General features: G+C 44.6%; 1 protein-coding gene and 1 long non-coding RNA gene across 3 annotated transcripts in view; one reads left to right on the forward strand and one right to left on the reverse strand.

Moving 5' to 3' along the window:
* Positions 1 to 153: 153 nt before the first annotated feature.
* On the reverse strand, positions 154 to 20,867 carry LOC132452163 (uncharacterized). 2 transcript variants are annotated; one of them, XR_009524254.1, is made up of 6 exons: positions 20,640 to 20,867; positions 2,492 to 2,842; positions 1,985 to 2,068; positions 1,715 to 1,775; positions 1,347 to 1,515; positions 154 to 223 (listed from the first exon to the last, which is right to left on the reverse strand). It is a non-coding gene; the product is annotated as an uncharacterized LOC132452163 (long non-coding RNA). The 2 variants fall into 2 exon arrangements; XR_009524253.1 differs by lacking the exon at positions 20,640 to 20,867 and adding an exon at positions 19,740 to 19,811.
* Positions 19,926 to 27,500, forward strand: part of LOC132452162 (LYR motif-containing protein 4B) — a 20,714-nt gene continuing 13,139 nt past the window's right edge. Inside the window, exons 1-2 of the mRNA XM_060044594.1 lie at positions 19,926 to 20,081; positions 27,048 to 27,168. Coding sequence (XP_059900577.1) covers positions 19,933 to 20,081; positions 27,048 to 27,168 — 270 coding nt within the window. The 5' untranslated portion in view covers positions 19,926 to 19,932. The remainder of the gene's footprint in view (positions 20,082 to 27,047; positions 27,169 to 27,500) is intronic.

Raw genomic sequence — 27,500 nt, forward strand, 5'->3', positions numbered from 1 at the left:
CCTGAACCAACCCACCCACCCACCTGACCACCAGCCAAACCCAGCAGCGGCTGTGCTCACCTTTCCCAAACAGACTGGTGACGAGCCGCGTCAGTGTGCTCTTCAGGTTGTGCTCCACCAGCTTCACGGGCCTCCAGCGTGTGGCACTGCTGCTTCTGAGCCGTGCGTCTGCCGCCCGCCTCAAACAGAGACAGGTCCTCGCCGTTCTCACCCGCGAGAACAGCTGTGGAATGAAACGCACAGCGGCGTGTGACCGCCTTGTTTATTAACATGTGACATGCTAGCAAGTTGGTCCTTAACATGTGGTGATATACTACCATGAGGTTTATAAACATGAGGTGACGTGCTAGCATGTTGTTGTTACCTAACATGAGGTGACGTGCTAGCATATTTTTTATTAACATTAGTTGACGTGCTAGCATATTGTTTATTAACATGAGGTGATGGGCTAGCATGTTTTTTATTAACATGAGGTGAAGTGCCATCATATTGTTTATTAACATGAGTTGACCTGCTAGCAAATTGTTTATTAACATGAGGTGATGTGCCAACATGTTGTTTATTAGCATGTGAGGAAATGCTAGCATGTTGTTTATTAACATGAGGATATGCTAGCATGTTGTTTATTAACATGAGGTGACGTGCTAGCTTTTTGGTCCTTAACACGAGTTGACATGCTACCATTTTGGTCAACAATATGGTGTTTATATTTATACAGCCCTCATTCCCACTGAAACAACGACAGCAACAATGTTTGTATCGGTCTACCAATCAGTCAATCAGTGTTATTTGATTGTAGCAACCTGAGGATTGATTACCCAATTTAATAAATAGTACTTGAAATCTGTTCAAGTAGTACTGCGTACTACTGTGTGAAAGATAAAGTACAAAACCAACATGGTGCCGTTATTATACTGCAATCTGGTTTGCAATCTCTTGAAAAAGATTTTAGGGACGCCTTGGGCTACGATCGCGAAATTCTGAATAAAAAAGGTCAACATTTAAAGAGCAAGACAGCAGGTTGGCTCGAAGACATCGATTGAGTCCTAGCACTGGGCTTTGTGAGACAGGCAGATCTGCAAGTTGAGTATCTGGATGGTCTCCAGGGCTAGTGTACCGCATTGGAGGTAAACCTTGATGCACCAGCGTAACTAGAATGACAACACTTGGGTAGTCATTGATGCTTATTTCATGCCTTATCATATTAATGTTCCCTTTGCTGGATGGGGAAAAAAAACAAAAAAACATTGGGAAGTCTCCTGTTGCAAATATTTTGTTTTTTGTAAAATAATGAAGGTAAAAGCATGGAAATGTCAACACAACATCAAACATCAACACGCTCCAACCTCATGATTAGTGAACAGCCGAACGCCCTCCATCTGATGGAAGACGGGATAATGAGTGGCGTCGATCTCGTCCCGCCTGTATACATCTCCAGCCAATAGGAACCTATCCAGGCCCGACCTCACTAGCTCCCTCTGGTGGGCAGATGTGTGTGCACGGAGCATCGTAGTCCTGGAGGTGAAAAGTAAGAAATATATATATAATATATATACACTCATATGTACATTATCACAATATTAATACCTTACGATGTTGGGCTAGCTAAAATAAAAAGGGACATTAATCGAGTTACACATTAATGAATTAAATAAAAAATAAGTAGAAATTAAACTTCTGGTGTCTGGTTAACGGCAGTCGGTCAGAAGCACACCTGTTCAGGAAGTAGTTGTCGCCTCTTTTTCCTGCTGGGGTGATCAGCTGGGATCAGAAGGCTGTCAATCAAACAGATGAGTCAGAAATGAAGCCATTTTTCAGAAGATTCAACATCCTTATATTAAATGAGCAGGATTGTTCAAGTCTTTGCATTGAGACTCACAGTTCGAAAAATAACAGTTAAATCACACATTTAGGTGAAAACGAACCGTGTTTCGTTCCGCTGAACCATCGCTCAGAGCATTCGGGAGCGGTGGAACGTACTCACCTGTCAAAGTTCTGCTCGGTGGTAACAACAGGACTCAGGTTGTCATGGACCGAGAACAAGGGGTTCCCACGACCGGTATAGGCGCTGCGGAAGAGATGGACAGTGGCGGTCAGGAGCTTAATTGGGATTGAATATTTTATTATGTGCAGTCATCGTGTGTCCGATACTGTAACTTGTAATTTGTACAGCACATATAAAGACAGTCTATCTCTGATTGGATATCCCCATTTGTTGGAGCCTTGGTCCCAGCAGCATCGGCGGGAATCAAACCCCTGAACCTGGCCCTGTTAAAGCCCTGCTCTGCCAGGGGCTGAGATTACGCCCCTCAGCACTGCAAATACAATCAGCATCAACGCATGATTTATTAAGGACTGCTGGAATGTTTGGCTGATGAATCATTCAGCAACAGTTTGCTAACAAACAGGGCTGTTCACACGATGGATTTGGACCTTTCTTGGCAGACGTTTTCTGCGCTGCCAAATCGAACTCTCTGTAACGCTGACCCACCCATAAAAATGGTCTTTGATCCTCTCCTTGATGAGCCAGAGAGGATGATGGGATTGATTGTGGAGATTCCTTCCAACTTTGGCCAGGATCTTGGTGTAATATTGGTGACGTCATCGCGGGGGTAGGTGTGGCCTAGGACCTCACAGAGTCTTGACCAATCACAGGCTGGGCGGCAGAGCTGCCGTTGCTAAAATGGCAACACAGGAGGGTGTGGCTGTGTGTTGGCAGGATGCCATTGGCTGAAAGTTTTAATGAGCGTCGATGGGCCACATGACGGGGGGAGGAGTGCAGGAAGGGGAGGAGCAACGGTAGGGTCCGGGTCTGTATTCCCATCGCTATTGGCCCATGGAGCTGCAAATAAAAGAGAGGGAAAAAAATTGATGGTTTGTTGTTGCGTTTATTGAATCGTGCAATAAACCACAATTGCTTTTGTTGTTCACAGCGCTGTACAAATGCAGTGACTTATCATTATTGTTATTATTGACAATATTTGCCATAATTGTGTGGGCATAATCCATAAGGTTAGAATTGGAGTGAGACTAATTTTGTGTTATGATGCGCAACATTGTAAACTACAAAAGTGATAATAAGAAGGGTCAGATTTGTTCAACGTTTGTTAAACAATCTGAAGTTCCTCTTGAGATCCGAGCCCCGGATGGCGGTTACCATGGGGGACAAGAACACCATACCCCAGTGGTCCGACGCCAACCGACAGGATGAACCCCGAGATAAGAAAGAGATACATTACACCAAAACAAAACAACGATTAAACAAGCTGCCACATCTACAATCCAGTCACCCCCCCCCCCCAGGCCCTCCTTTCTTTGCCAGGTCGATGCATGCAAATGAGCTGCGGGACGCCAGAACCACAAATCACCAGGGCGCCAGCGCGCGGCGCAGCAAGCCGGGGGCCGAGGACAGGGAGTCGCGGTCGGACGTAAATCAGAGCTGTCAGCTGCAGCGACATCAGCCCTCACTGGAGGTGAGCTGAGGGAGAGCCACTGGCACCGCGCAGCAGCAGCGCTCTCACACACACACACACACACACACACACACACACACACACACACTAACACACTTTCGCAAACATTTTCACACGTGTGAAAGTAAGGTTGATATAAGCCAAAGAGTTTCAGACAGTTTCAGTCTTCTTTGCACATTTTTTTCTTGACTTTAGGATTGAATGTTGTGGCTCAGCTATAAATTTTTCTGTATTACATGGTTCAGAACTGAGCATGGACTCCATTGTGCAATCACCGCTGGGGGGCCGTCTTCAACACAATTGGCCCAGTCACACATATTTTGCAATTTTGGCATGCTGGACTCAATTCTGCTTGCAATTCTTATATTCACATGGGAAGAGTTGGTCCCTGGTGTGCGCAAGGCAAAGGTAAAGTCATTTAATAACCACTTCTTTGTCAGTCAGTCTATTTGCTGTCCGCTCTCTCATCTGTTTCATCTCTTAACCATCCTTCCATTTCTATTGTTTCGCTGTCTCCTAATTTCCTACGTTTTAAGTCCTTGGAGCCTTCCGTCAGTTTGCTTTTCATCCGATTCCTTTAGGCCTTAGGACACTAGGAGCTTGGAGGGGGTGGGGTGGGGAGAAGAAGAGAACTTGCCTTTTATCAGTTCACTCAAATATTTGTCCTTTCGCAGACACACAGGCACGCACACGCACACGCTAAGGCACTTACGCAGATAGAACGCACACACACACACGTGCATACACACACACACACACACACACACACACACACAAACAAGATCCTCTATCCAAGACAAGAGGTGTTGCATTGCAGTGGCATTGCAGTAAAATGGATTATGGTTCCGAGATCCATAAAACTTTTACATCTGCCTTTACACTGCTATTGTATTATACTGCCTTTGTGCAGTATGATACAGTACTTAGTGAATCCATAAAGGCATGCACACATGATCGTACGCGTTCACAAAGACCAGTGTGCACACAGGCACACACACAGTGTGCAGTTAGCGCACTAACTAGGGGTCTACCAGTGACAGCACACAGTTCAAAATGAGCACTACACAAATTCTGGTGGATTATTACAAATTCCAAAACACGAAATGTAATATTTATACAGTGCGAGCAATGCCTCCCACACGTGGGTCCTGTGTGTGTGTGTGTGTGTGTGTGTGTGTGTGTGTGTGTGTGTGTGTGTGTGTGTGTGTGTGTGTGTGTGTGTGTAAACAAACAAGCGGTGTTGTCGTGGTATTAGCCCGCCATGACATAAAGTGCTGTTGGTTTCAAAGGCATCCAAGGACAAACATTCTACAGCCCTCCAAATCGCTGGCTGCGTATAACAAACACTGCGAGCTCCAGGCAAAGTGATACCTTCGTCCCAGGTCACAGCAGCAAATATCTGTATTCTGTTCAACTAAAAAACTAAAGGTGGAGATAATTTCCACATGGTGGCCGGGAAATATGATGCCGCAAAACAGAGTGTTTGCCAAGGTCAACACAGTTTTAGGAGGTGGTATATATCACATATGTGTGGGTGCCAGTGTTGTGCAAGTGCATGCTGACACATACACAAACACCTACACGCACATATGCCTGTGCAAGAGTGCACGCAAACACACACACACACATATACATTAACACACACACCAAGAGTGGCTTGAGGGAGGGGGATTCATTCATCCTCTAAAAATGACATTCAGATGGAGAGAGGTGATAAATTACTTACTGCAGAGAAATAGAGAGAGGGAGAGAGAGAGAGAGAGACAGAGATATGGGGAGAGAGGTAGAGAAAGATAGAGAGAATGAGGGAGAGAGGAGAATGTGTGTGACTGTGTGTGTGTGAGAGACAGAGAGTGAGGAAGAGAAACAAAGGAAAGGCTAGAGGAAATATATCTGCAGGAGCAAAAGAGTTTGAGAGAGAGAGAGAGAGAGAGAGAGAGAGAGAGAGAGAGAGAGAGAGAGAGAGAGAGAGAGAGAGAGAGAGAGAGAGAGAGAGAGAGAGAGAGAGAGAGAGAGAGAGAGAGAGAGAGAGAGAGAGAGAGAGAGAGAGAGGTAATGAACATATGAGGACATAAAGTCATAATATCAACGATGTCATCAAATTGTCAGCTGGAGAACCAACTTGTCAAACAAAGAAGGTAATTGACGCCTCAACATTCCCGGTTCCTGAAACAGGAGTACCGATGTGTCAAAATGTTGAGACTTTCATGTTGTGTTTTTCTTTCTTCATTAAAACAGTGGCTTCAGGCCTGAAGACAGCGGCATTATTTATGCTTGGCGAGTGTGCAGTGATGTATGTGCGTGTGTGTGCGCGTGTCTGCGTGAGTGTGTGCGTGTGTGAGTCTTAGACTTGTAGCTGTGATTAAGGGCTGCGGGAATAAAGTGAAATTGACAGTTGATGAAATGAACCCGGCCCCCCCTCCCCTTTGCAGGTATCCCATAATTGCAGAGTCATCTGCAGGGGTTCTCGGATGACTCAGCAGTGGTCAGTGGGGGGGGGGGGGGGGGGGGGGATATGGGCTTTCTCTGCAACGCCATTTTGTGATGCGTGGTCAAACGGAGGGGCGGCAAGCAGCGCAGGGCGCTAATGGAAGGATGGCCGTTGCAGGAAGAGAGGCATGACCAGGAAGGAGTCATAGAAGATGTCCCATGCTCCTCACCCCAAGGAGGCCACGCCCCTCTTCCAGCCCCCGGGCCGAGCAACAAGCAGATTACGGCCATTTTGTTTTTTTGTGTGTTTTTATTATTCAGTGGTTTTCGCAGATGCGAAAACCAAAGGAAATGCATACATTTACTCTTGGTCGTTATTAGTTTAAATTATTTATGTATTTTTCCAAATAAATGCCATGAATGAGCTCGTTTGAATGAGGCTTCTTGCTCAGTGATGCCTACAGGTAGAGGTGGGGTGAACGCAGGGCCACATGGCTGTCAGACCCCCTGACCACTGACTACACTCTCCTGGCGGCTTTTGACCCACTTTAAGATCATAAAATACAATCTTAATATGGGCTTCTAATTACGGGGGCAAACTTGGTTCACTTTTTCCAGGAATCAACTGTGTGCATCCAGTGATCAAAATGACTTTATGTGTGGGAGAATTTTTCTAAATCCTAGAAGGACTATAACCATTATCTTACACTATATGCTATATGAATAAGATAAGCATAGAAAAACAGTCTTTGGTTAGTCTCCTCCAGAGAATCTTGCTACTTAGAAAGATCGTTCTACGTTCTGTACCCACATAATGTACTAATACTCCTTATTATATTATATAACTCTACGAGGAGATCGAGACAACCTAATGGATAGAAAAAGTGTGAAAGGAATGGATAAGGAAGGGGAGGTTAGAGGATGAGGGGGACTGAATGTTCTTTGATGGATAGCGGAGGCGAGGTCAAAGGATGAGGGGAACTGAATGACCGGTTTGCCACCAATACACGGCAAACCATTTCTGTGCTTGAAGACCGTGAAGATAACGGAAACAACGGAAGCGGGTTGAAGTTGAACTCATGTATGGGAATCGTTTGATCACAGCCCGGGCTTGGGGCTTGTGGGAGGAATCACAGAGCGAGACAATAAAAACTGTTTGCCGAAGCTGGAAAAGCAGTAGTTCTGCGGACCAGCTCGGCTTCTGTAGCACTTTATTAAAGTTCTAAATAAAAGGTCTTAAACTTTATTCAGCAGTTTCCTGATCTCTTTCCTTGTTAAAGTTTAAGTGTTGTACTTTCCAAACCATAATCACACTGGGACACTTATGAATTTGTTTTTGCCAAGACACAAATTGTTAAGTATGTATGTATATTATTCCATGTAAAAATTGCCCCTACCAATATCCTTCCATCAACAACAAAATCCTTCATACAGACGCATCCCTCAGCCCCCCTGAAAGAGGGGGAACACCTTCCCTTTTTGCCGTGGGTTTTCTAACGCTGTGCATGTCTGAAGAGTTACGGCCGACATGGGGCAGCGGTGGGTGGCAGCAAGTGCTTTTATTGTCAGACAGATTGTGAATGCTGACATACGAGGCCCTGGGAGCCTGGTGATGGAAGGCCTAACCAGCCTTAAGCTGGGCAGCAGAGCACACAGAGCCAGCTCTGGGTCAGACCCAGACGGACCAGGGAACGAGGGCCGCTCCAGCAGACCGGGCCCACCTAGCCTCACCAAAGGGTCCTGAGATTGCCGTTTTTGTTTTGCAATTACTACCAGCCTGGCATTGGCAGTTATTGATGTCTGTAATGTGGCCGCACCAAAACCGGAAGAAAACTTCAACTATCAGTTGATTGAATCTAGAATGTTAAATTTCTTGATTGAATTAATCAGCAAAAATATATGTATTATTCTGCATATTGTTTATCCATTGTCAGAGAAACATCTGCTTGATAGTTAGATTTGACTTCATATTGATCAGGAGTGTTAAAAGGCAGAGGTGGCCCGTTACTGAACAATAACCCAAACACTTGGAAGGTTATTGACCAATCAGGATTATGTATTTAACAATGCTGTAGTGTGACGCATGATAATGATAACCACGACCCATTCAAACTTTTAAAAAAGGGAGAAGGGCTAATGTGCCAGCCCTTTGTGACGATGTTGGCAACAAGCTTGTCCCACCCCGCGGGTGTTGCTTCTGTGCGCCACAGAAGCGACACTCGTGATACCGTGATATTTACATAATGAACTGTATATACATATAATGAACTGTTCAGCCCATCATAGTTGTGGGCAGGAGCTGAAGAGGATCCGTCTGCCAATCCACACACCCTACCAACATGTTTATTATCTTACATGTTACAGCAAGAGAAAGCCAAAGCCAATTAGATCAGTCCTGGTCTTCTATGGCTTGTAGATGCTGTTTCCAGCACAACTAACAACCTCAGCAGCTGTTGTGGACATCTCAACATGACAGGTCCCGGGCCTGCGTCTACCCTTTTGTCCAGTTGTTTAACCAAGGTTGTATCCACCCACGGTCCTCCACCACTGCCCACTCTGCCTGTCAATTACACAACCGTGCTGGCCAGGCCAGACGAGCCCGGAGGAGAAGACCATCAGCCACAGATGGGTTCCTCCACACCAATATTGTCAGCAGCATCACACTGCTTAGCTTTAAACAACCAAAAATATACGTAATACGACTCTGCTGCGAGCATGACTAGCGCTATGCGGGAGCATGCTCAGGTCTCTCTCTCTCTCTCTCTCTCTCTCTCTCTCTCTCTCTCTCTCTCTCTCTCTCTCTCTCTCTCTCTCTCTCTCTCTCTCTCTCTCTCTCTCTCTCTCTCTCTCTCTCTCTCTCTCTCTCTCTCTCTCTCTCTCTCTCACACAGTGGTCGGTTTAAGTTCTCAGAGTAGCATGTCAGCCTCTTGCACACCGTGGGCGCCTCTGGAAGCCAGGGCGCAGCGAGCATCAGATCATAGCCTGCACGCACACACAGGGATGTACCGCTAATGTAATGCTCAAACACCAAACGCAGAGAGGGCCTTGTAATACCCAGGGACACATGTGCATGAGGAGCCAGGAGCTGAGGGGCGAGGGGAATCACAGAGAGGGCCGTACAGGAGAGGAGGATGAGGAGGAAGAGGAGGGGAGGGGAGGAGAGGGGAGGAGAGGAAGGATATGAGAATTTCAGAGAGGAGAGGATGAGAACAGAGGAGCGAAGAGAGAAGTACAGGGGAAAGAAGGCAGCAAAACAAAAGGAAATTGGAGAGGAAGAGCAAGAGGATTGCTGTCTGATTAGTATACAGTAGGAGCGAAAGAGGCTGAGGGAGAACGAGGGAGTGAGAGGGAACCTGGGAGGGAGAGGGGTAGAGGGACTGGCGAGAGAGATAGACGTGGGGAGAGAGAGAGAGATAGACGTGGTGAGAGAGCGATAGAGAGAGAGAGAGAGGGAGAGAGACGGATGACATTACGAAGGGGGAGGTTTTTATGGAGGCCGCATAAGTGCGGAGACTGCAGCTCTCTGTGCCTCCCCGCTTCACACAGATTCAATTTGTTTTCCTTCACTGTATGTCACTATGGCACCTCATCAAACACACGTGGTTAGCACACACACACACACACACACACACACACAGGCAATAACTTAGTCACACATGCACACCAAGACCACATTCATAAAATATGTATATATGCATGCCTCGTCTGCCCACATGCACATGGGCACATGCACACAAACAGCAAACACACACACACGCAACACAGATGTGCAAGCTCTTCCACACATTGTCGATTGCAGATATTTTTTCTGTGAGAAGGCTCTCTCTCCCTCTCTCTGCCCTTCTCCATCCATCTATCTTTCTCTCACACACACACACACACACACACACACAGTGATTTGGAGTATCAGAGTCATTGGCCGACTTTGCTTACAAACACATGAGGAACTGGATTCCACTTAAAGACAATTAGTGTCTTTAAGTGGGATCTTACTTACTGGATGGTTTAAATAACATCTAGTCAAAACCCATTCCTACCACCCACTCAATCTTCTTTCTGTTTATAGCAGAGGTGCATTGATACGCACTTGCCGTGTGTGTGTGCGCGTGATCCAGGATAGCACAAGATATGCATATTCCATCCCGCATATAGCTCCTCGTCATAAATAGCAAGGTGTGCCTCAGTTGGGCAGGCCCACCGGCAAACACCGGTATTTCTGGGAGAAGACTCGTCACAGACACCTACACACACCCACACGGTTGTCACTTTGAACAAGTAATTTATTCCAGTACATCCCTACCGGTGTCTAGCGGTGTGCAAATCTTAAAAAGAGGTTTGTTAATTCATTCTTTCACTTTTCTCAGGCCACTCCCCCCTCCCCACCCTCCTCTGTTCTTAAGAAAGGCAGCCGTGAAGGAAGCCACTGCGGTGGTTCTTTATAGTCCAACACACCAAAGAGCCCCGGGTGCCGGCAGCCCGGTGCTCGGTTTTGAACACGCTGGGAATTATGGGTCCGCTTATTGACCCGTAACAAGTCCTCCCACCGGAGGGACGGCTGGGGCTGATCTGGAATCAATCACTGTCGGTGGTCCCGGTTTTTTTTTGGTTTCCTCTAGCCCCATCCTTTGAAAACACGCTCCATTTTTTTGCAGACCAACAGGAAACATAAAAAAGTACTTGTAAGCACATGAGGCGCACACACACACACGCACACGCACACAGACACACACACGCACACCTGAGCCCTGGCCTAATCCCCGCTCTCCAACCGGTTCGGAGGACCCCGATGTGCTCACACATGCGCTACGCGTGGGCGCACAGGTGCATCCTGGGCCGCTAACGAGCCAAAGAACAGACGAAGAAGAAGCTACTGTGCAGGATTTGAACACGCATCAATAGCTTTAAATGGTGAATTTATGAACAAGGGTTGTAATTTAACTTCAAAAGGACACCTTCCCCGATCCTCGCCATTACGTAGAACAGCCTGTGGCCTAATTTCTATCATATTTGAACGGAGATAGTCAGGAAAAAGTGTCCTTTCATAACTTTTTAATTCGTAAATTTGATGTGATTTGTATCCATCACGCCACTCCCATTGTCTGTTTATGGGTAATATTTATGCATAATATTAACTGACATTAGTTTATGTTTGTCATTTTCTCAACCCACAGAGCTCACAAGCTCTGAGAGCTCACAAGCTCTGAGAGCTCACAAGCTCTGAGAGCTCACAAGCTCTGAGAGCTCACAAGCTCTGAGAGCTCACAAGCTCGAGCAGGATGCAGTTCACTTAGTGGCTAAAGGGGCCAGTAATGAGAAGGAATTTCTGATTCTTACATCTAGTCCCTTTAAACATGGTGAACTCAAACAGTTGGTCAAATTTTTTACTTTCTACACAGAAATACAGCCAGCTCTTTCATAAACATACAGCATTGGACAGAAACCGATTAACAGAATAAATGAGGTGACTGCCGTTGGCAAAGGAGACGTTGAGAATGATAAGCCCATTCATGACTTCCTTCCCCTGTGCCTCTTGGCAAGGGCAATACTGTTCACCTGTCCACCTGCAACCACCTGTTACCACGGAAACACGCTGTTCAGAGGGAGTGTGTCCTACTGACATCACACACACACACACACACACACACACACACACACACACACACACACATCCTGAAGTCTGCAGCAAAGTCCGAAATCCTTTGCTAATGATGTATTTACCATTTTATTTGTTAACAATTTAGTTAGGGGTTGGTATCTTGCTCAAGGATGTTTACAGGGTAAGCTGTGGGCATAAGGGATCAGACCCAGTACAACCTTGCTGGAACTGGGAATGGAATATCCTAATAATGCACCTATTCTAATTCAAAATGTATTTTTCCATTTCCATGCAAGTATAAATGTGGACGTTTGTGCATATGGATTGTTTATGTCCTGGTGGAGTTATCTTCATATTTGTGGAGTGTGTGTGGTTGCGTGGGATTTGGAATCTTGGCAGTGTTGGAGTTAACGTATGCTGGGGGAGAGAGACAAAAAGAACACAAGTTGGAGATTAAAAGTACACGTGCAAACACACAAACACACATACTTGTTTACCAAAATACATCTATGCTGCCACCCATCCACCCACACCACAAACAAACACACTCATCGACCATTATATACATACACATACAGAGTTGCCGACCACACACACACACACACACACACACACACACACACACACACACACACACACACACACACACACACACACACACACACACACACACACACACACACACACACACACACACACACACACACACACACACACGGATTTATTTCCACATTAATGCAAATTATTATGCAGGACATAAATATTACTTGTTGCAAACAAATGGAATAAGCAGCAGGAAAAGTAACACACACACACAGACAAACACACACAGGTGGCTGACTCGCATTTAAATTATGAATTATGAGACTTGCCTGAGCACGCAAGCTCATCTCAATGATGCTTTGGACAAACAAGAGATCTAGATTAACCAAATCATCAATTTAGGGCAGGAATGTATGTCCCAAAAACAAAGGAGGCCGTAATGTTCCTATCATCTATATGCAAATCATTTTACAATTGGAACCAAGTTTACATGAAACCGCTGAACAGAGCAAAGGTCACTGCACTTCTTTGAACTGAGTCTATCGCGGAGCACATACACAGCACACAACCAAAAAGTGTGAATCATACCAATTATTATAGCCGTTTTAAGTAGGTCAATTGAAAATAAAATGTTTATATCAAATTTGAAAAAGACCTTGAAGAGGTCTTTTCAAATTAGACCTATTTCTGAGGGAAGTAACAATTTCGCACTTCCCCTACCTCCTGCTCTGGTCTTCACTCTCTCTCCCTCTTCCTCTCCCTCTCCATCTCTCCCATGAGTCTCTCTCCTCTAGCCCCACTTTTTATGACATGATGCGCGTGTAGCTGGTATGTCAGCACGATGCTGTTGGTGTGTCAGAGTCCAGCGTAACGACAGATCTCCCGACGCAGACTTCATCCTTGATGGTGAGGACGGGACCAGCACTGTCGCCATGGTAGCCACCACGGGTACCTCTAATAAGAAGGGAGTTGTCTTGCAGGGCTCCCTGGGGTCGGGGGGAGGGGGGTTGGCATGTAGTCACAATGAGAGCAATTTGCCATGAGGGCAAAACCAATGGCTATAGGTTACACAACCCTTGATGGGCGGACAGTGACAGAAAGTCAGGGGGAGGGGGGGGGTTCAAAAAGTTAAAAGCACCTGCCGGCAATTGTAATGGTGAGCAAAATAATGCGGCGGTAATGGCCTGCATGACAATAGTGAATAATTGTGCAATAGACAAACTATGTTGAACACAACAGGCAGTGAAGTGAACAGGCAGAAGTCAACGCAGTGTGTCTGACGTGGATACATATATTATGGGTGGACTGATGAGGGACAGACGGGCGGTCACATGGATAGGTGGAGGGGAGAGAGGAGGGAGACAGGCTGGGAGAGGAAAGTGGGTGAAAAAGGGGAAGATAGAGAGACCGATAGAGAGACAGAGAGTGAGAGAGTGAGACACAAAATGGGAGTGAGTGAGTGACTGAGTGAGGGAGAGAGAGAAGAAAGATATGATCAGAAAAACTAAAAGAATGAGCAAGAGGGAGTGCGATGGAAAGATTGACAAAATAAATAACAGTTTGCTGTGTGGCAAAGTGGCTCTACAAATCACTAGCTCAGTGTCTTGGGAGTAGGGCAGTAAACACTGCCAGAAGTGTTGTAGGGACTCACAGGGCGCGGGGGGTTTGTCCACCAAAGATATAAGAGAAAAACACTATTTCAGTTTCTGCCATACGAGTGTTCTCTTGGATAATATTTCACCAAAATAATCAAATAAATGAATCGAATCATCAGACTGATGGCATTTTTGTGATGACAAAAATATGTTGCTTGTATATATTCTGTATTATCAATTCTGTAATCACTGGGATTCGGTCTAACGGTTTCAGGGAAATGTGCCTTTGCCCTGGGCAAATCATTTTAATTTCAGTTCAACTCCCCATAAAGCTCAGCGCCTTATGACCATGGCTCAGATCCCTGATTAATCAGGTTTACAGACCTGATTAAAGTTAGCATGAGGCAGAACTTACAAGTAAGAAAGGGAACATTCTGATTCTGAACAAGGGGCTAACAATATAAACCGGTGTGTGTGTGTGTGTGTGTGTGTGTGTGTGTGTGTGTGTGTGTGTGTGTGTGTGTGTGTGTGTGTGTGTGTGTGTGTGTGTGTGTGTGTGTGTGTGTGTGTGTGTGTGTGTGTGTGTGTGTGGCAGTTACTGCAATACTCCAGAGCTAATGGTAATAAGAGTTCTGCAGCCTGCCACAAATTGGTCCAAATATCACATGGATGATTGAATCCCAGTCGACATGCAGAGTTAACTTATTTTTTCTAGTTCATTCGCCCATGTGCAGTCTGTATTCAGGACACTTACAACAGTGTTCAGGGACGTGTTTGCTGCTTGTTGTATTTTTTTAATAAGGCCCCCTGTTAGTAGTGCTTACTTGAAGCCCAGTAAACGGTGTCCATCCTGTGAAGCAGGGCTGGCAGTAGTAATGATGACAAAGCCACGGCTCCCAAAAGCGGTAGTAGGCAGCCATACCATCAGTTGTAGCCCCGTCAGAACTTGACAAAAATGCCCAATGCAACTTCCTCGGTCAAAGTAGTGTGATACAGACCTCTAGACGTTAAACCGCACTGGATTTTTGGATGTTATAAAACCCATGAAACACAAATGTAAATGCACTGCTGGATTTTTATCTGTGGAAAAGACATGTGCTGTTTGATGCTGTTCTTCGACTGGATTAATTTAACGTAAATTAAATTAATCAGATTGGCTGAAGATGTTGTCCTTTAACTGTTGTCCTTCAACTGCTTTAAAGGTGCAGTGTGAATAATTTAGCGGCATCTGGCGGAAGGGACTCGGTAGAAAGGTCTGTTTTATCAAGGTTGTGTTTTTCGTTACCTTAAAATGAACCCTTTATCTCAGGGAGCGGGTTCTTCTCCTTGGAGGCACTCATGCTGTACCGCCCGCCATGTTTCAACTGAAACACAGAACGGAACGGACTGCTCTGGAGAGAGCGCCTCTTAAAAATGCGTTTTGGGCTAAGAGTTATAGGAGTAAGGGGCGTGTTATCCCCATAGCTACGACCCATTTGTGATACTTCTTTACTACCTTGTAGGAGCATTACAATGAGCGATGTTCCGAGCACACCCTGGCTTTCTTCTTTAAGGGCCCGAGAAATGTAACCCTTTCTCGGACGCCTATGTTCAAATCAACCAGTGGCCAGACGAAGCCCAGGACAAATGATCGCACACGTATTGTGGGTGAACCCAGCCACCCCTCACAGAGCCTCTTCAGCCTACTGCCATCTGGGAGACGGTGCCGCAGCCTCCGTGCCGGCTCCACCAGACAGGGAAACAGTTTTTTCCACCGGGCTGTTCGGAAGATCAACTCTCTGCCCTCTCTCCCTTCCCTCGCCTCTGCCCCCCCGAACTCTGGTCTCTGAAACCCCCTCCCATCTGCCCCCAAGATTCCCCAACATTTTACTTATTTTTTACTTTATTTATCGATACCGTATTGTTTTGCTTACCTTGCACTATTCCAGATTATTTAGAATTAATTTATTGTAAATATCACTTATCTTATTTTACCACATTTTATCCTTTATACTTAATGCATCAAGGGTAAGAGACAATGGAAATTTCAGTTATTCTATGTCTTTTTACATTTGTTGTAGTTGACAATAAATCTAACTTTGACTTTGACTTTTCGACTTTATATTTTAAGTGTCCTAGAAGCTTAACCCTCTCTAGGATTATCTACAATGGAAAACAATCTCAACAAACAATCGCATTCAATGTAACAGGGCCTTAACTTCTAAACTATGAGCTGTAATTTAACTTACAGACTAACTAATTCATTACAATTCGTAATTCTATCAAGGAACGCGATGAGGGGGGATTCAGTTGGTGGAAATGTGCAACCTCACCACTAGATGCAACTAAATTGTACACACTGACTGGACCTTTAAGGCAAAAGTCGAGAATCTCCTGAGAAAGGGACAGAAAGAAAGAGAAGGACTTAGTTTGGCCACTGGCACGGACCATTACGCATGTCACACTCAGGTCCAACACCAGGTGGGGCAGCTTTACGATTCGGCCAAATAGAGAAGTTAAAACTAAATGGTTTCCTCCAAAGTCTGCCAAGAGACATTTGTTACCATCCTGACGTGAGATATAAAACATAATGCACACACACACACTCGCTGGTGCAGACACAAGCGTGTGCGTCCACACACACTTTCATTAAAGTCCTCTATTTTATTTGGGTAGCTCGTTATAGGAGGAGATTAGGCTTGCCGAATCAGATCCCCCATTTTATCACGACTTAAAATGCCATCAAGCGTGTGTAGTAGATGGCTGGACTGACATTTCCAACTTCTGTTTTGCTGCCCCAATCATTTATTTTTTACTATATCTTTTCATTCCGTTTATTATTGCTTCAATTATCTTGCCATTTTTATTTCATTAATCTGTTTTATTTTTATGTGCAGCATTTTGCCAATCGAAAGGCGCTTTGAATATTGAAATATATAACTTATAACTCAACCTTTTGTGAGTGTAAAACAGTACTAATCTTCATCATGATTATCAACATTATTGTTATTATATAATTTAACTATATTATATATATATAAATAAATTATATATATATATATATATATAATATAGTTAAATTATATAATAACAATAATGTTGATAATCATGATGAAGATTAGTACTGTTTTACACTCACAAAAGGTTGAGTTATAAGTTATATATTTCAATATTCAAAGCGCCTTTCGATTGGCAAAATGCTGCACATAAAAATAAAACAGATTAATGAAATAAAAATGGCAAGATAATTGAAGCAATAATAAACGGAATGAAAAGATAAAAGTATGACTCATTTAAACTAATCTAAATATGGCAATATAAGTCCAGACTGGTTCTGGTGGCCAGGGGTGAGCCATAGGGATAAAGCTGTTTATTGATCCATCTGTGATGCTCAGCCGTCCATCAGTGGATTCCACTTGTCAGCTGAACATTTCAACACACACCGACTAAAGCTGCGTCGCAAACGTCAACAAGACATGCCAATCAATGGTTGAATTAACTCTTCTCTCAACCCCATATCTCTCTCTCTCTCTCTCAACCCCATATCTCTCTCTCTCTCTCTCTCTCTCAACCCCATATCTCTCTCTCTCTCTCTCTCTCTCAACCCCATCTCTCTCTCTCTCTCTCTCTCTCTCTCTCTCTCTCTCTCTCTCTCTCTCTCTCTCTCTCTCTCTCTCTCTCTCTCTCTCTCTCTCTCTCTCTCTCTCTCTCTCTCTCTCTCTCTCTCTCTCTCTCTCTCTCTCTCTCTCTCTCTCTCTCTCTCTCTCTCTCTCTCAAATTTAAATAGACATGCAAGTGTGCCTGCATGAATGTGCAGGCACACTTGTGTCTCTCTCTCTCTCTCTCTCTCACACACACACACACAAAGCGGTGCCGTTGACCTTTCCACGCAAAGCCAGTAGGACATCAGCAAACAGGATATGCATGTGACCTTTCACACATCTACTACTAAAGTGTACGGCAAACATGCAAACCACACACACAAAATGCTCAATGTGGTAAGTGATTGTTCTAAATCAGCATGGTTTAGCAAATGTGTGTTAGTGATATATGTGTATTCATGACTGTGCACGTGAGTCCTTTTAACACCTGTCACCTGACTCTCACCTGAGCTGTAGCATCCCAGGTCTGATGATATTTTCACTGCTGAGTGGTCTTGACCCCCAGCCCAGGTAATGCTGGTAAGGGGCTAGCTAAACATCCACTGTACAAAGATAATCTTCCTGGTCATCTCAGTGGGGGTGCGGATGGTTGGCACCGTATTTAGGCGGGATATAAGGGGGATTGAATCACAGGATCCGACTAGTAGACAGTTGTGAGTATTTACTTATCACTGGTCTTCTCTTTAAAGCAATGTGGTAGCTGGCCCCGCGGCAAAGAGGATCATGGCGAACAGTCCCAGGACAACCACAGAAGAGAGTCTTGAAGCGGCACGGCCCATCGTTTACGTTTCATTTTCATTGATAACTTTGTGCCTCAGGCTGCGGATTGTAAAGCTTTACCAAGACTCCCGCCCACAGCGTACTTGGATACAATTATTTACTAGCAAAAAGTACATCTTCAGGACAGGCCTATCAACAGCTACTTAGTATGAGACCAACTGTATACAACAGGGGTCTAAATTTTGCGGTCCGGGGGCCAATTGAGGCCCGCGGGATGAAATATTGTGGCCCCCTACTTGACATCAAAGTTTAGTGTTAGTGCGGCCCACGTGTTGTTGTCAAACGCACATTTTTGCTGAGTCGCTTGCCACGCTTTTTTATCTCTTGTGATCGGGTGACCAGATGTCCCTGATTTGCCGGGACAGTCTCAATTTTGAGTTACGTTTCCTGAGTCCCGACAAAAGCCAAAGGACGCTAAAATGTCCCGGTTTCCACCAACCACTACGAAAGGTCCCCTGTTGTCAGCGATTACATAGCCAACGTGATCTAATTATAGCCCGATCATTAACTTACATTGGGTCAGTTGTGCTACTTTTTTGTGGAATACTTGATCTGGCCCAGCCTGACCCAGACTCTACCTCCAACGGCCCCCAGGTAGGTTGAGTTTGAGCCCCCTGGTATACAACAACCATTTTTTTAATCATCACTTATAAATAATTTAAAAGTGTTGCAAACAAGATGCACAGCTTTGGGACCGCTGTTCCGTTTCATCACGTCACTAACAAATCTAACCTTGCTAAAGGATTTATTTATTTTTCCGCACAAGAGGGTATGATTCATTAGATATCACAGCTATTAAAAGGTAAAAAGCAATTACTATGTAGCAAAGTCTATTCATGTAAAGTAAGGGAGACAGCTCACCCACTTTCATAATTTATAACTGAAGACAATTTACAGTTCTGAATGTTTTCTGCATGCGTTTATAATGCATGTGGTGCATGAGGTGGAGGGAGTTAAGGTCAACCTGGGGGCAAAAACTACAAAAGGTATCCTTATCACTCCAATGCAAAGAAGCAACAATCTACAATAATAGACAACAATGCAGCCTTCCTTCCTTATGAGGAATGCGAACTAATGTGTGCATTGCCAAGCACTGCAGTGCACCATCTATAACATATAACAGAGAGCGTGACGCTAAACAATGTCACTGCCTGATTTCATTGCCGATCATTTCACGTTCCCCTTTCGAGAATGCCCTGGTTAAGAATTTATCTGACATGACTGATTAGAATCAAATTGCTTCATGGCAGGGCTAATACCATACGGGATTTGCAACTAGGCAGGGGTTTAATACTAAACCCTATTACTACCTCATGGAATGTGCTCGACATTGAACGCAACTAAAAGTATAGTATCTCAGACGCTAGACAAACACATGACGAAAAATAAGGAGGCAATAACATAAAGCGAAGCGTGTAATATTGTGTCTGTATAAGTGTGGCGGGCGACCACTGACAGTCACATAAGAGGTGAAGAGCAAGGCTCAGTTTGGTCACTTCTTCTGCTAGCATAGCTGACATGCTTATCAATAAAAAGAGAAGAGTACAACGACACAGGGAATCACTGCTCTTGTACTGAACCTGCGAACCCGCCACACAGGACACTCACTCAAATGAATACAATAGTATGTCAACTCTTCCGCATGTTAATACATTAATCACAGTTACAAGAGTTAACTCACCTTCTGTGCCACAGTAGCATTGGTGTTTTTTAGACGACGCGATAATCGCCTGTGAATATCTTAGTATATTTCTCGCGTGAATACTATGCTATGAAAAATAATATCATGTAAATATTGTTTATTTTGCGATTGCATGTTAAATATCTATTTAAAATCTTAAATAAATTACAAATACATTGAAAGGAAGACATTTATGTACAGGCGGTCTCTGAGATGCTTTGTATTTTGTCCAGGACCCGAAGGTCGCAGCGTTGTTAGCAACATGGCAACGAAAACACAAGTGCTGTCTCTGTACCGAATGCTTCTGCGAGAGAGTAAGCAGTTCCCATCGTACAATTACAGGTAAACCATAACATGTCAATCGTCTTAATGAAAAGGACACACGCTTTATCAATTGCCATTTTTACAAAAACGTACACGAAGACGTTGTGTTTACTTTGGCCACTGGCTAAAGTGAACACATGTAATATCATAATAAAGCTGAGATTCGTGTGCGGAAATGTTTAGTGTCTGAGAGATAAGATATCTCAGAGTATATGTATTCACCTAAACAGAAAGTACAATGTTGTCTTGGTCAGCATTTAGTATAACAGCACGTTCTGCAAGGTAACTGACGTCACACTCCAGTGCCTAATGTGTTGTGACCTCTGATGCCAACGACTGTGGGTTAACCTAATGCGTTTGCTCTGGTTTTAAACTTCTACAGATGTGTCCATGACAATATTTGACGTAACATGAATTATCATCACTCATATCTAGGAGATGGCAGCAGCAACGATGACATGCTCGATTACAATCGTTACAATTATTTGATTATGAAAATAACCAAAAAGAAAATGCTCTTCAATGATTGACTACTGGCCGAACAGAGAACAATGAGAGGGGACATGCATTACTCACTCAGACAGAGCAGATCGCTTTCAACGAGGAGACTATATATAGACTGATGTTTAGCCAGGTTGTTAAGCTTTTCTCTTGTTTGTCCTAAATAATACAACCTAGAACCTACTTAAGTCATTTGAGCTGCTGAATCTTTGGGATTGTTGACAATCTCAAAGTGTAAAAGAAGGTGACCGCATGCAAACTGCTGGTTGTGTCTGTTCTCTGCTGCTCTCAGAGGTTTTATTCTTGAACTACAACCACGTACTGGTGTGGATCAGTTGGTTGTTGGAGGCTAAATGGGGTTTCACACACCCCCCCCCCCCCCCCCCCCTTCTATCTGCTGTGACATCTAATTGGTGGTGACAGATTCTGGAATTATTCAGGGTTTATATTGGACCCGATGATATTAGAAGTAACACTTTGTGACACAGATTGATTTGCAGTTGGGACTCTGCAGATATTGTAATAATGTTTGGAAGCTGAGCTTGGTTATATAAACCATTCTCTGAGGTATTTTTATCGACTTGAAGGAAAGTTGTCTCTCATGCATTCACTTTTAATTTCTCAGAATGCTCCGTCTGCCTTTTAATAAATTTTGTGTGGTTCCGATATTAATGTCCTCAAAAAAGTGTACTTTTGATTGTTTTTTTATTCATTATTTTTGTCAAACGTTTAATATTACTTAGGTTATAGCTTTTCCCCATCACTTTTTTTTTTTTTACCAAACCATTAAACTTCTCAGAGGTGTTAGCATGTCTGTTGTATTTCACTCTTCTAAGATCAACCCTGTCTCTTGCGCACTAGTTCAATTCACACCGTGTTTGACGCACAACAGAAAAAAAAATTGATAAGGGTTAAGCCCATTGATAAGCCCCTTTTGACAAGCCCCTTAACTGATGTACAGGTGTGTCTATTCTGCAGTCAGTCAGAGTTAGTGAGGCAATGATTCTGAATATGTGAGAAAGTGAGCGAATAAGGGAGACAATATGTGAGGGAGTAACTCACATATTGGGTGAGGAAGAGGAGAATATGGGCCATCAGTGATGTACTGTACCATGGGGTTTCGGTTGAAGACTATAGCTGTATTGTATATCGTGTTTTATCTGTGCGTACTGCGTACCCACAGACACATATTCTATTAATCTACTAGTCTGTATAACAAAAGTAACAAAATCTTTCCTGGCAGAGGCCTGCTGCTTTCCAATTCCTGGCGTTTAAGAGCTGGAGAGGCAGTTCATGCAGGAAGAGTGAGGGAGTGGGGCCCAATCGATATCAGTTATTATAAGGATAAGACCTCGGCAAGAGACAGGATTTACAAAGACACTGACTTGCTCACCCTTACTCTCTGAAAGGGTGAGCAAGTCAACTCAACAAGCAGGGAAACGATGCACCACTGCCGAGTGCTGTAATTTTTGGTTTCTGTTGAACCCTGTCTACAAAGCTGTTGTGTTGAGAGGGTGACTAAGAGGGAGAGAAAGCAGGATGCACTGCAGTACAGGAAGCAGTTTTCCTGAAAGAGAGCCAAATTGGCAGAAGTAGGTCAGCCAAAGTGTCGAAACAGCAACACACAGCCAACTAACTTCATACATATTTTTATCTTGTCTGACTTCTCTCTTTCTCTCTCCTCTCTCTCTCTCTCTCTCTCTCTCTCTCAAAAAAAAATCTACAGAAGAGTCCTTTTTTGCAAATCCTTACTCAATTGTGCATGTTTTTATTTCCTCTTCAGGATGGACCATTAACGTATGATGATATGCTCTCTTCTTCCCCCTCTTTCCCTCAACCTCTTCCTTCTTTCTCTTCATACTTTACAGTTTAGCTTCCTACTGCAAATCCGAACCACCCCAATACTGAATGTGCATTTTGTGTGCATATGCAGGCAGGCTGTCAGCAGTGAGGCTCTGCAAAGGCCCTCTGATGAATAAGTGATCACGGAACTCTCTCCTCTCCTTCCCTCCGCTCCTCTCATCTCCCCCACGACACATGGAGAATTCCCTCTGAAGTTTCAGTGACGCAGCACAACAAACACACACACAAACAAGAAATCTGCGTGGGCACTATCAGACAGACAGACATACACACGCACACACACACACACAAACAGCAAGAAGCCATATAGCGTTTCACCTAATCGGGCATCTTTCTTTCTCTCTCTTTTCTCTCACTCGCTGCCTGTCTCTCTCTCTGTGCCTCTCTCTTGACCCAATTCCATCCAAAATCGTATCAGCGCGTTCCTGCCAGCATAGGTCACAGTAATGGTCAGAGAAAGACACCAGAGGATTGTCTATAATTCAATCAGCCCTCCTGCCGTGGGATTCAGAGAACTGATTATAGAACACATGCCGTCAGCTTGTGATTGGTTTAATATTTACCTGGTGGTCTGGCCCGCCGGGGGGCTCCTGATTCTTATTGAACTGAAGCTATGCAACCAACAGTTGCTTGCTTCTGGGAGTAATCTATTGGTTGTTCTCTCCCAATTAATATGATTAATAATTGAGTCTATAAGTTGTCATTGTGAATAGCCAATGGCTATTTCAAGCCCATCACAGCCCAAACTAACTTGGACTAGTGGGTTATTAGCTTTGTCTCCAAGACGATCTAAAGTATGATGTTTGTTTGAATAAGGAGCATTTACATTAATGCTGCTGTACAGCTTCATGAACTGTTGAGCTTTTAAGAGATCACGATAGTAGAGATCAGGATAGTGGTGGGCTAGTTTGTAACACTTTGACTAATCTTTTAGCCCAATTATTACGAAAGAAACGCGAGTTTCTTAATTTGAGAACCAGGCACATTGATTGTGTTTGTTTGAGACCACTTAATAATACTACAAATAACGAGGATATAGCTCAGGGAATTACATTAACTCATATATTTTCAAACTGTTCATATTTCCATATACATTCACCAAACAACCCTCAAATAAACCCACAGTCCAGATACCCCAAAAGTCTTTTCCGCCGATGTGATCTGATAACCGCGTTAATATGCGTTAATATGCGGCCTCCATTTGCGCGCCCCTTGCGCACACTCGCGCGTTCTCCCTCTAGTTCAAAGCAAACAAAAAAGAATATCCAAACGAAATCCCCGATGTCCCCGAACAAAACTCCGCAAGCAACTGTCTCTTACGTCCGGGGAAAAAATAGGCAATCCGGGAAAAAGACAGGCAAAGAAAAACAAGATGACCCAGGTCGTAACAAAAACCTCCAGCAAAAAATATAAATCGCTCTTACCGACGTATCCAACGAGTCGGCAAGAGTTGTCGACTTTGTCTCCGTGGTTCTTAAAGCTTTCCCACTATTAAGCTTTCTCAGTTGGACTGGCGTTTGTTAGAGGTCCCTCTCAGACTCCCTCCATTCATTCATTACGCGCCAAACCCCCTGGCAATTCACTTCCTTGTATTTAAAACCTCTCGAACCTCATCCCCTCAGCTGACAGGCCCGTCAGCTGATTTGCGGAACACCGATCCCCGGTCAGAAAACAATAACAGTCATAAATATAAAATAAATACATATAAATATAAGGCCACAGGTACACATTAAGGTAGGAACATTACTTTAGGATCACCACATTATACCTGTTAATTCTTTACATATTGAAACCAGGTAATATTTTTACAGTGTATCCTAAAATATTAAATATGTGGCCTAGTGTCACAAGTTGTAGACCTCATCACACATGGAGCCATTCTGTTCTCGCCACACCAACAGTAATGACCATCATACATGCATATCCTCTTTTGTGTGTTTTGTATCTGTTTTATATTCTTACCCTTTTAACCTTTAGTACCATTTCATCTTATTTGCATTTTCCGTACAATTGATCAATGTCTCCCTTTTATCTAATGATCCTGGTATTATTATCTCTGCACCGCTCCTGTTCCTGCCGGCATTCCTGCTCCTCTCCCTCCTCTTACCTCGCACAGCCTTTTTTTTAAACGTCCTCTTATTCTTGTCCTTTACTCTTGACTCCTTCCCTCCGTCCTTCCCCCCTTGCCTCCCTCTGGTCTCTTCCCTCAGACACAGAAGAAGGAATCTCTTCCACGCTGGACTTATTCCATCTTCCAATCCTTCCCTCGTGTTCTTTCCTAATTCTCCCCTCACTCCTTGCCTCCTTCGTCCATTTTCCTCCTGCCTCCTTCCCTGAGTCGTCCTTTCCTTAATCTCCCCTCCTCCTTGCCTCCTCCATCCATTTTCCTCCTTCCTGAGTCGTCCTTTCCTTCATCTCCCCTCCTCCTTGCCTCCTTCATCCATTTCCCTCCTGCCTCCTTCCCTGAGTCGTCCTTTCCTTAATCTCCCCTCCTTGCCTCCTTCATCCATTTTCCTCCTGCCTCCTCCCTGAGTCGTCCCTCCCACATTAAACCCCATCAGGAGCTCATTTCCCCCTCTAATGGCCTCCGCCTGCATATCCACCCTGCACCATCAGCCGCCCTGTGTAAATCCCACCCTTCATACTTTAATTAGCTCTCTTAAACTAAATGAGAGAGAGAGAGAGGGGGAGACAACCGTATCCAAGGTAACTCCCACCAAGGTCAACAGGCATTCCCCTAACATCATCAGCTGCCGTGTTTAATGTCTCGTCTATTAGGTGGAATAATGTCAAAATTAGACCGCAAGTCATTTTCGGCGCCGGCCCAGCGGATACCAGAGGAGGTATTTTATTATAGACTCAGGCCGGGCCTCTGTGTTGGCGTGATGTATTCTATCAAACGGGCTTCATTTGTCTGGGAAACGATCCGCGTTACTGCCTGCAGTACAAAGACTCTAGCGGGGGAGTCTTCAGAGGTAGGGGCCACGGCTATTACTGCCCTTCATATTCAAACCCTGGCTAGCTAGTTAACTGCTAGCATGGTGGGACTATCTAAGGCTGGCAATCGAATGCCGGAGCGGAAAGGGCTCCAGCCGTTCAAACGACCTGCTCTGGTGGCCCGGTGTTAAGGTGGAAGAGTCGTTTTGTGGACCGATATTTCTTTTGGGGGTTTTACTCTGCCCAAGAATGTACATTTTGGATGCTGTTGGGGGTTTCAAAACATGCCATTAGCAGCTCCGCACGCAAACACACTTTAGGATTCCACCAGGAACAGACGTCATTTTATAACTCCAGATGGTCCTCCACATGCAACACTTCCTCATAGGCAAGTTAAGGCCACCTCGTCCTAACGTATCTCACTTGATTCCTTCACCTCGAAAAATTAAATTAATGAGGTGACCTATGCAAGATGTATTGTGTCTGCATTTTTTTTTTATATTCCAAGATTACAACAATATGGACGTTAATGACTACCTTTTTTAATACGTGTATTTAGTTATTTTGAGAAGCATCTATGTGTTCAGCAGTAACTCCTAAACAACCGAGCTTGTTTGGGTTCCTTTGTTTAAACCTCAACTTAGCAGGCGGCATCTTCTCCCCGCTGTATGTCTACAATGTCGCCGTCCCCTGGGACCTCATCTTGGCTCGCATTCTGTTTGATGAGGCGCTGTGTGTGTGTGTGTGTGTGTGGGTGTGGGTGTGGGCGGGTGTGGGCATGTGAGCTGCTGTTTGTCTAGACATTATCCAACTTGTGTGTAACATTTGCGATCGGACCCATTTGACGCACACACATAGACTCCACATCCATTATATTGTACAAACACACACACACACACACACACACACCGAACAGACAGACAGACAGACAGACAGACAGACAGACAGACAGACGCACACACAGACTCAACATCCATTATATTGTACACACACACAGATAGACGCACACACAGACTCAACATCCATTATATTGTACACAGACACAGAGAGACGCACACACAAACAGACTCCACGTCCATTATATCATGCACACTAGCCGCCGCACACACACACACACACACAGCTATACACTGGTTTATTGATCTGGGTGCAGCTGTGCAGCCCTGCAGCACCAGGGCCTTCTCTTTGCTCAGAGAAGGAGTAATCAAATCAGTTGTGATTGGTGGAGGCGAGTGGAGCCCTGCTGCGCGGGGAGCCCAGGCAGGGGCCGAGCGGCCGCGCGGCCTTTATTAGTTGTGTGGTAGCTGTTGTTGTGCTGATGTGCGTTTGGCCCGCGGGCTGCAAGACCAAGAACCTCTGCTCTTTCTGTTCACCCCCCCTGCTCCGGCTTTGGTTGGGTTCAGCCTGCTGCTGTTGTCCACAAGTCGGTGCTGAGGACTTTAGGACTTGAATTGATCCAAGGGTCAACCTTTTATATCTATTGCTTTCACACTGACTCTCTCACCTTATCCAGAGGGACTTGTAGCTGTAGTGGAATTTGGGATTCCCTTCGATCTTTAAATCTCTGTTGATGCCCGGCAGAATCTGTTGTATTGTTCTAGGATGAAGGAAACCTAGCCCTGTCCCTCCTCGGTAGTGTCAGCGGATTGTTCATGCCCTCCTCTGTTGTGTTGTGGTGTGCAGGACCTATGCGTTGCAGAGGATAAAGGATGCGTTCAGGGCCAACAGGACAATTGAGGATCCCAAGATGGTTGCAAAGCTGGCGGAGGAGGGCCACAAGACACTGGCCCTGATCAAGAGACAGGTAAAACACAGACACACACACCTATACACACACACGCATACATACACTTAAGCACACAAATAAAGTTACACGTCGGATACGTTAATCATCTCCACAGGCTTGTTGGACCCAAGCTCCGACTGAAAGATATATGCAGACTGCCTTAATTCAATTTCTGTTTGCGCCCATGTATAACTATCCGAAAGCCGTTCTCTCTCTCTCTCTCTCTCTCTCTCTCTCTCTCTCTCTCTCTCTCTCTCTCTCTCTCTCTCTCTCTCTCTCTCTCTCTCTCTCTCTCTCTCTCTCTCTCTCTCTCTCTCTCTCTCTCTCTCTCTCTCTCTCTCTCTCTCTCT

Source organism: Gadus macrocephalus, chromosome 23 (genome assembly GCF_031168955.1).
Source record: "Gadus macrocephalus chromosome 23, ASM3116895v1".
In the NCBI taxonomy this organism is placed as follows: Eukaryota; Metazoa; Chordata; class Actinopteri; order Gadiformes; family Gadidae; genus Gadus; species Gadus macrocephalus.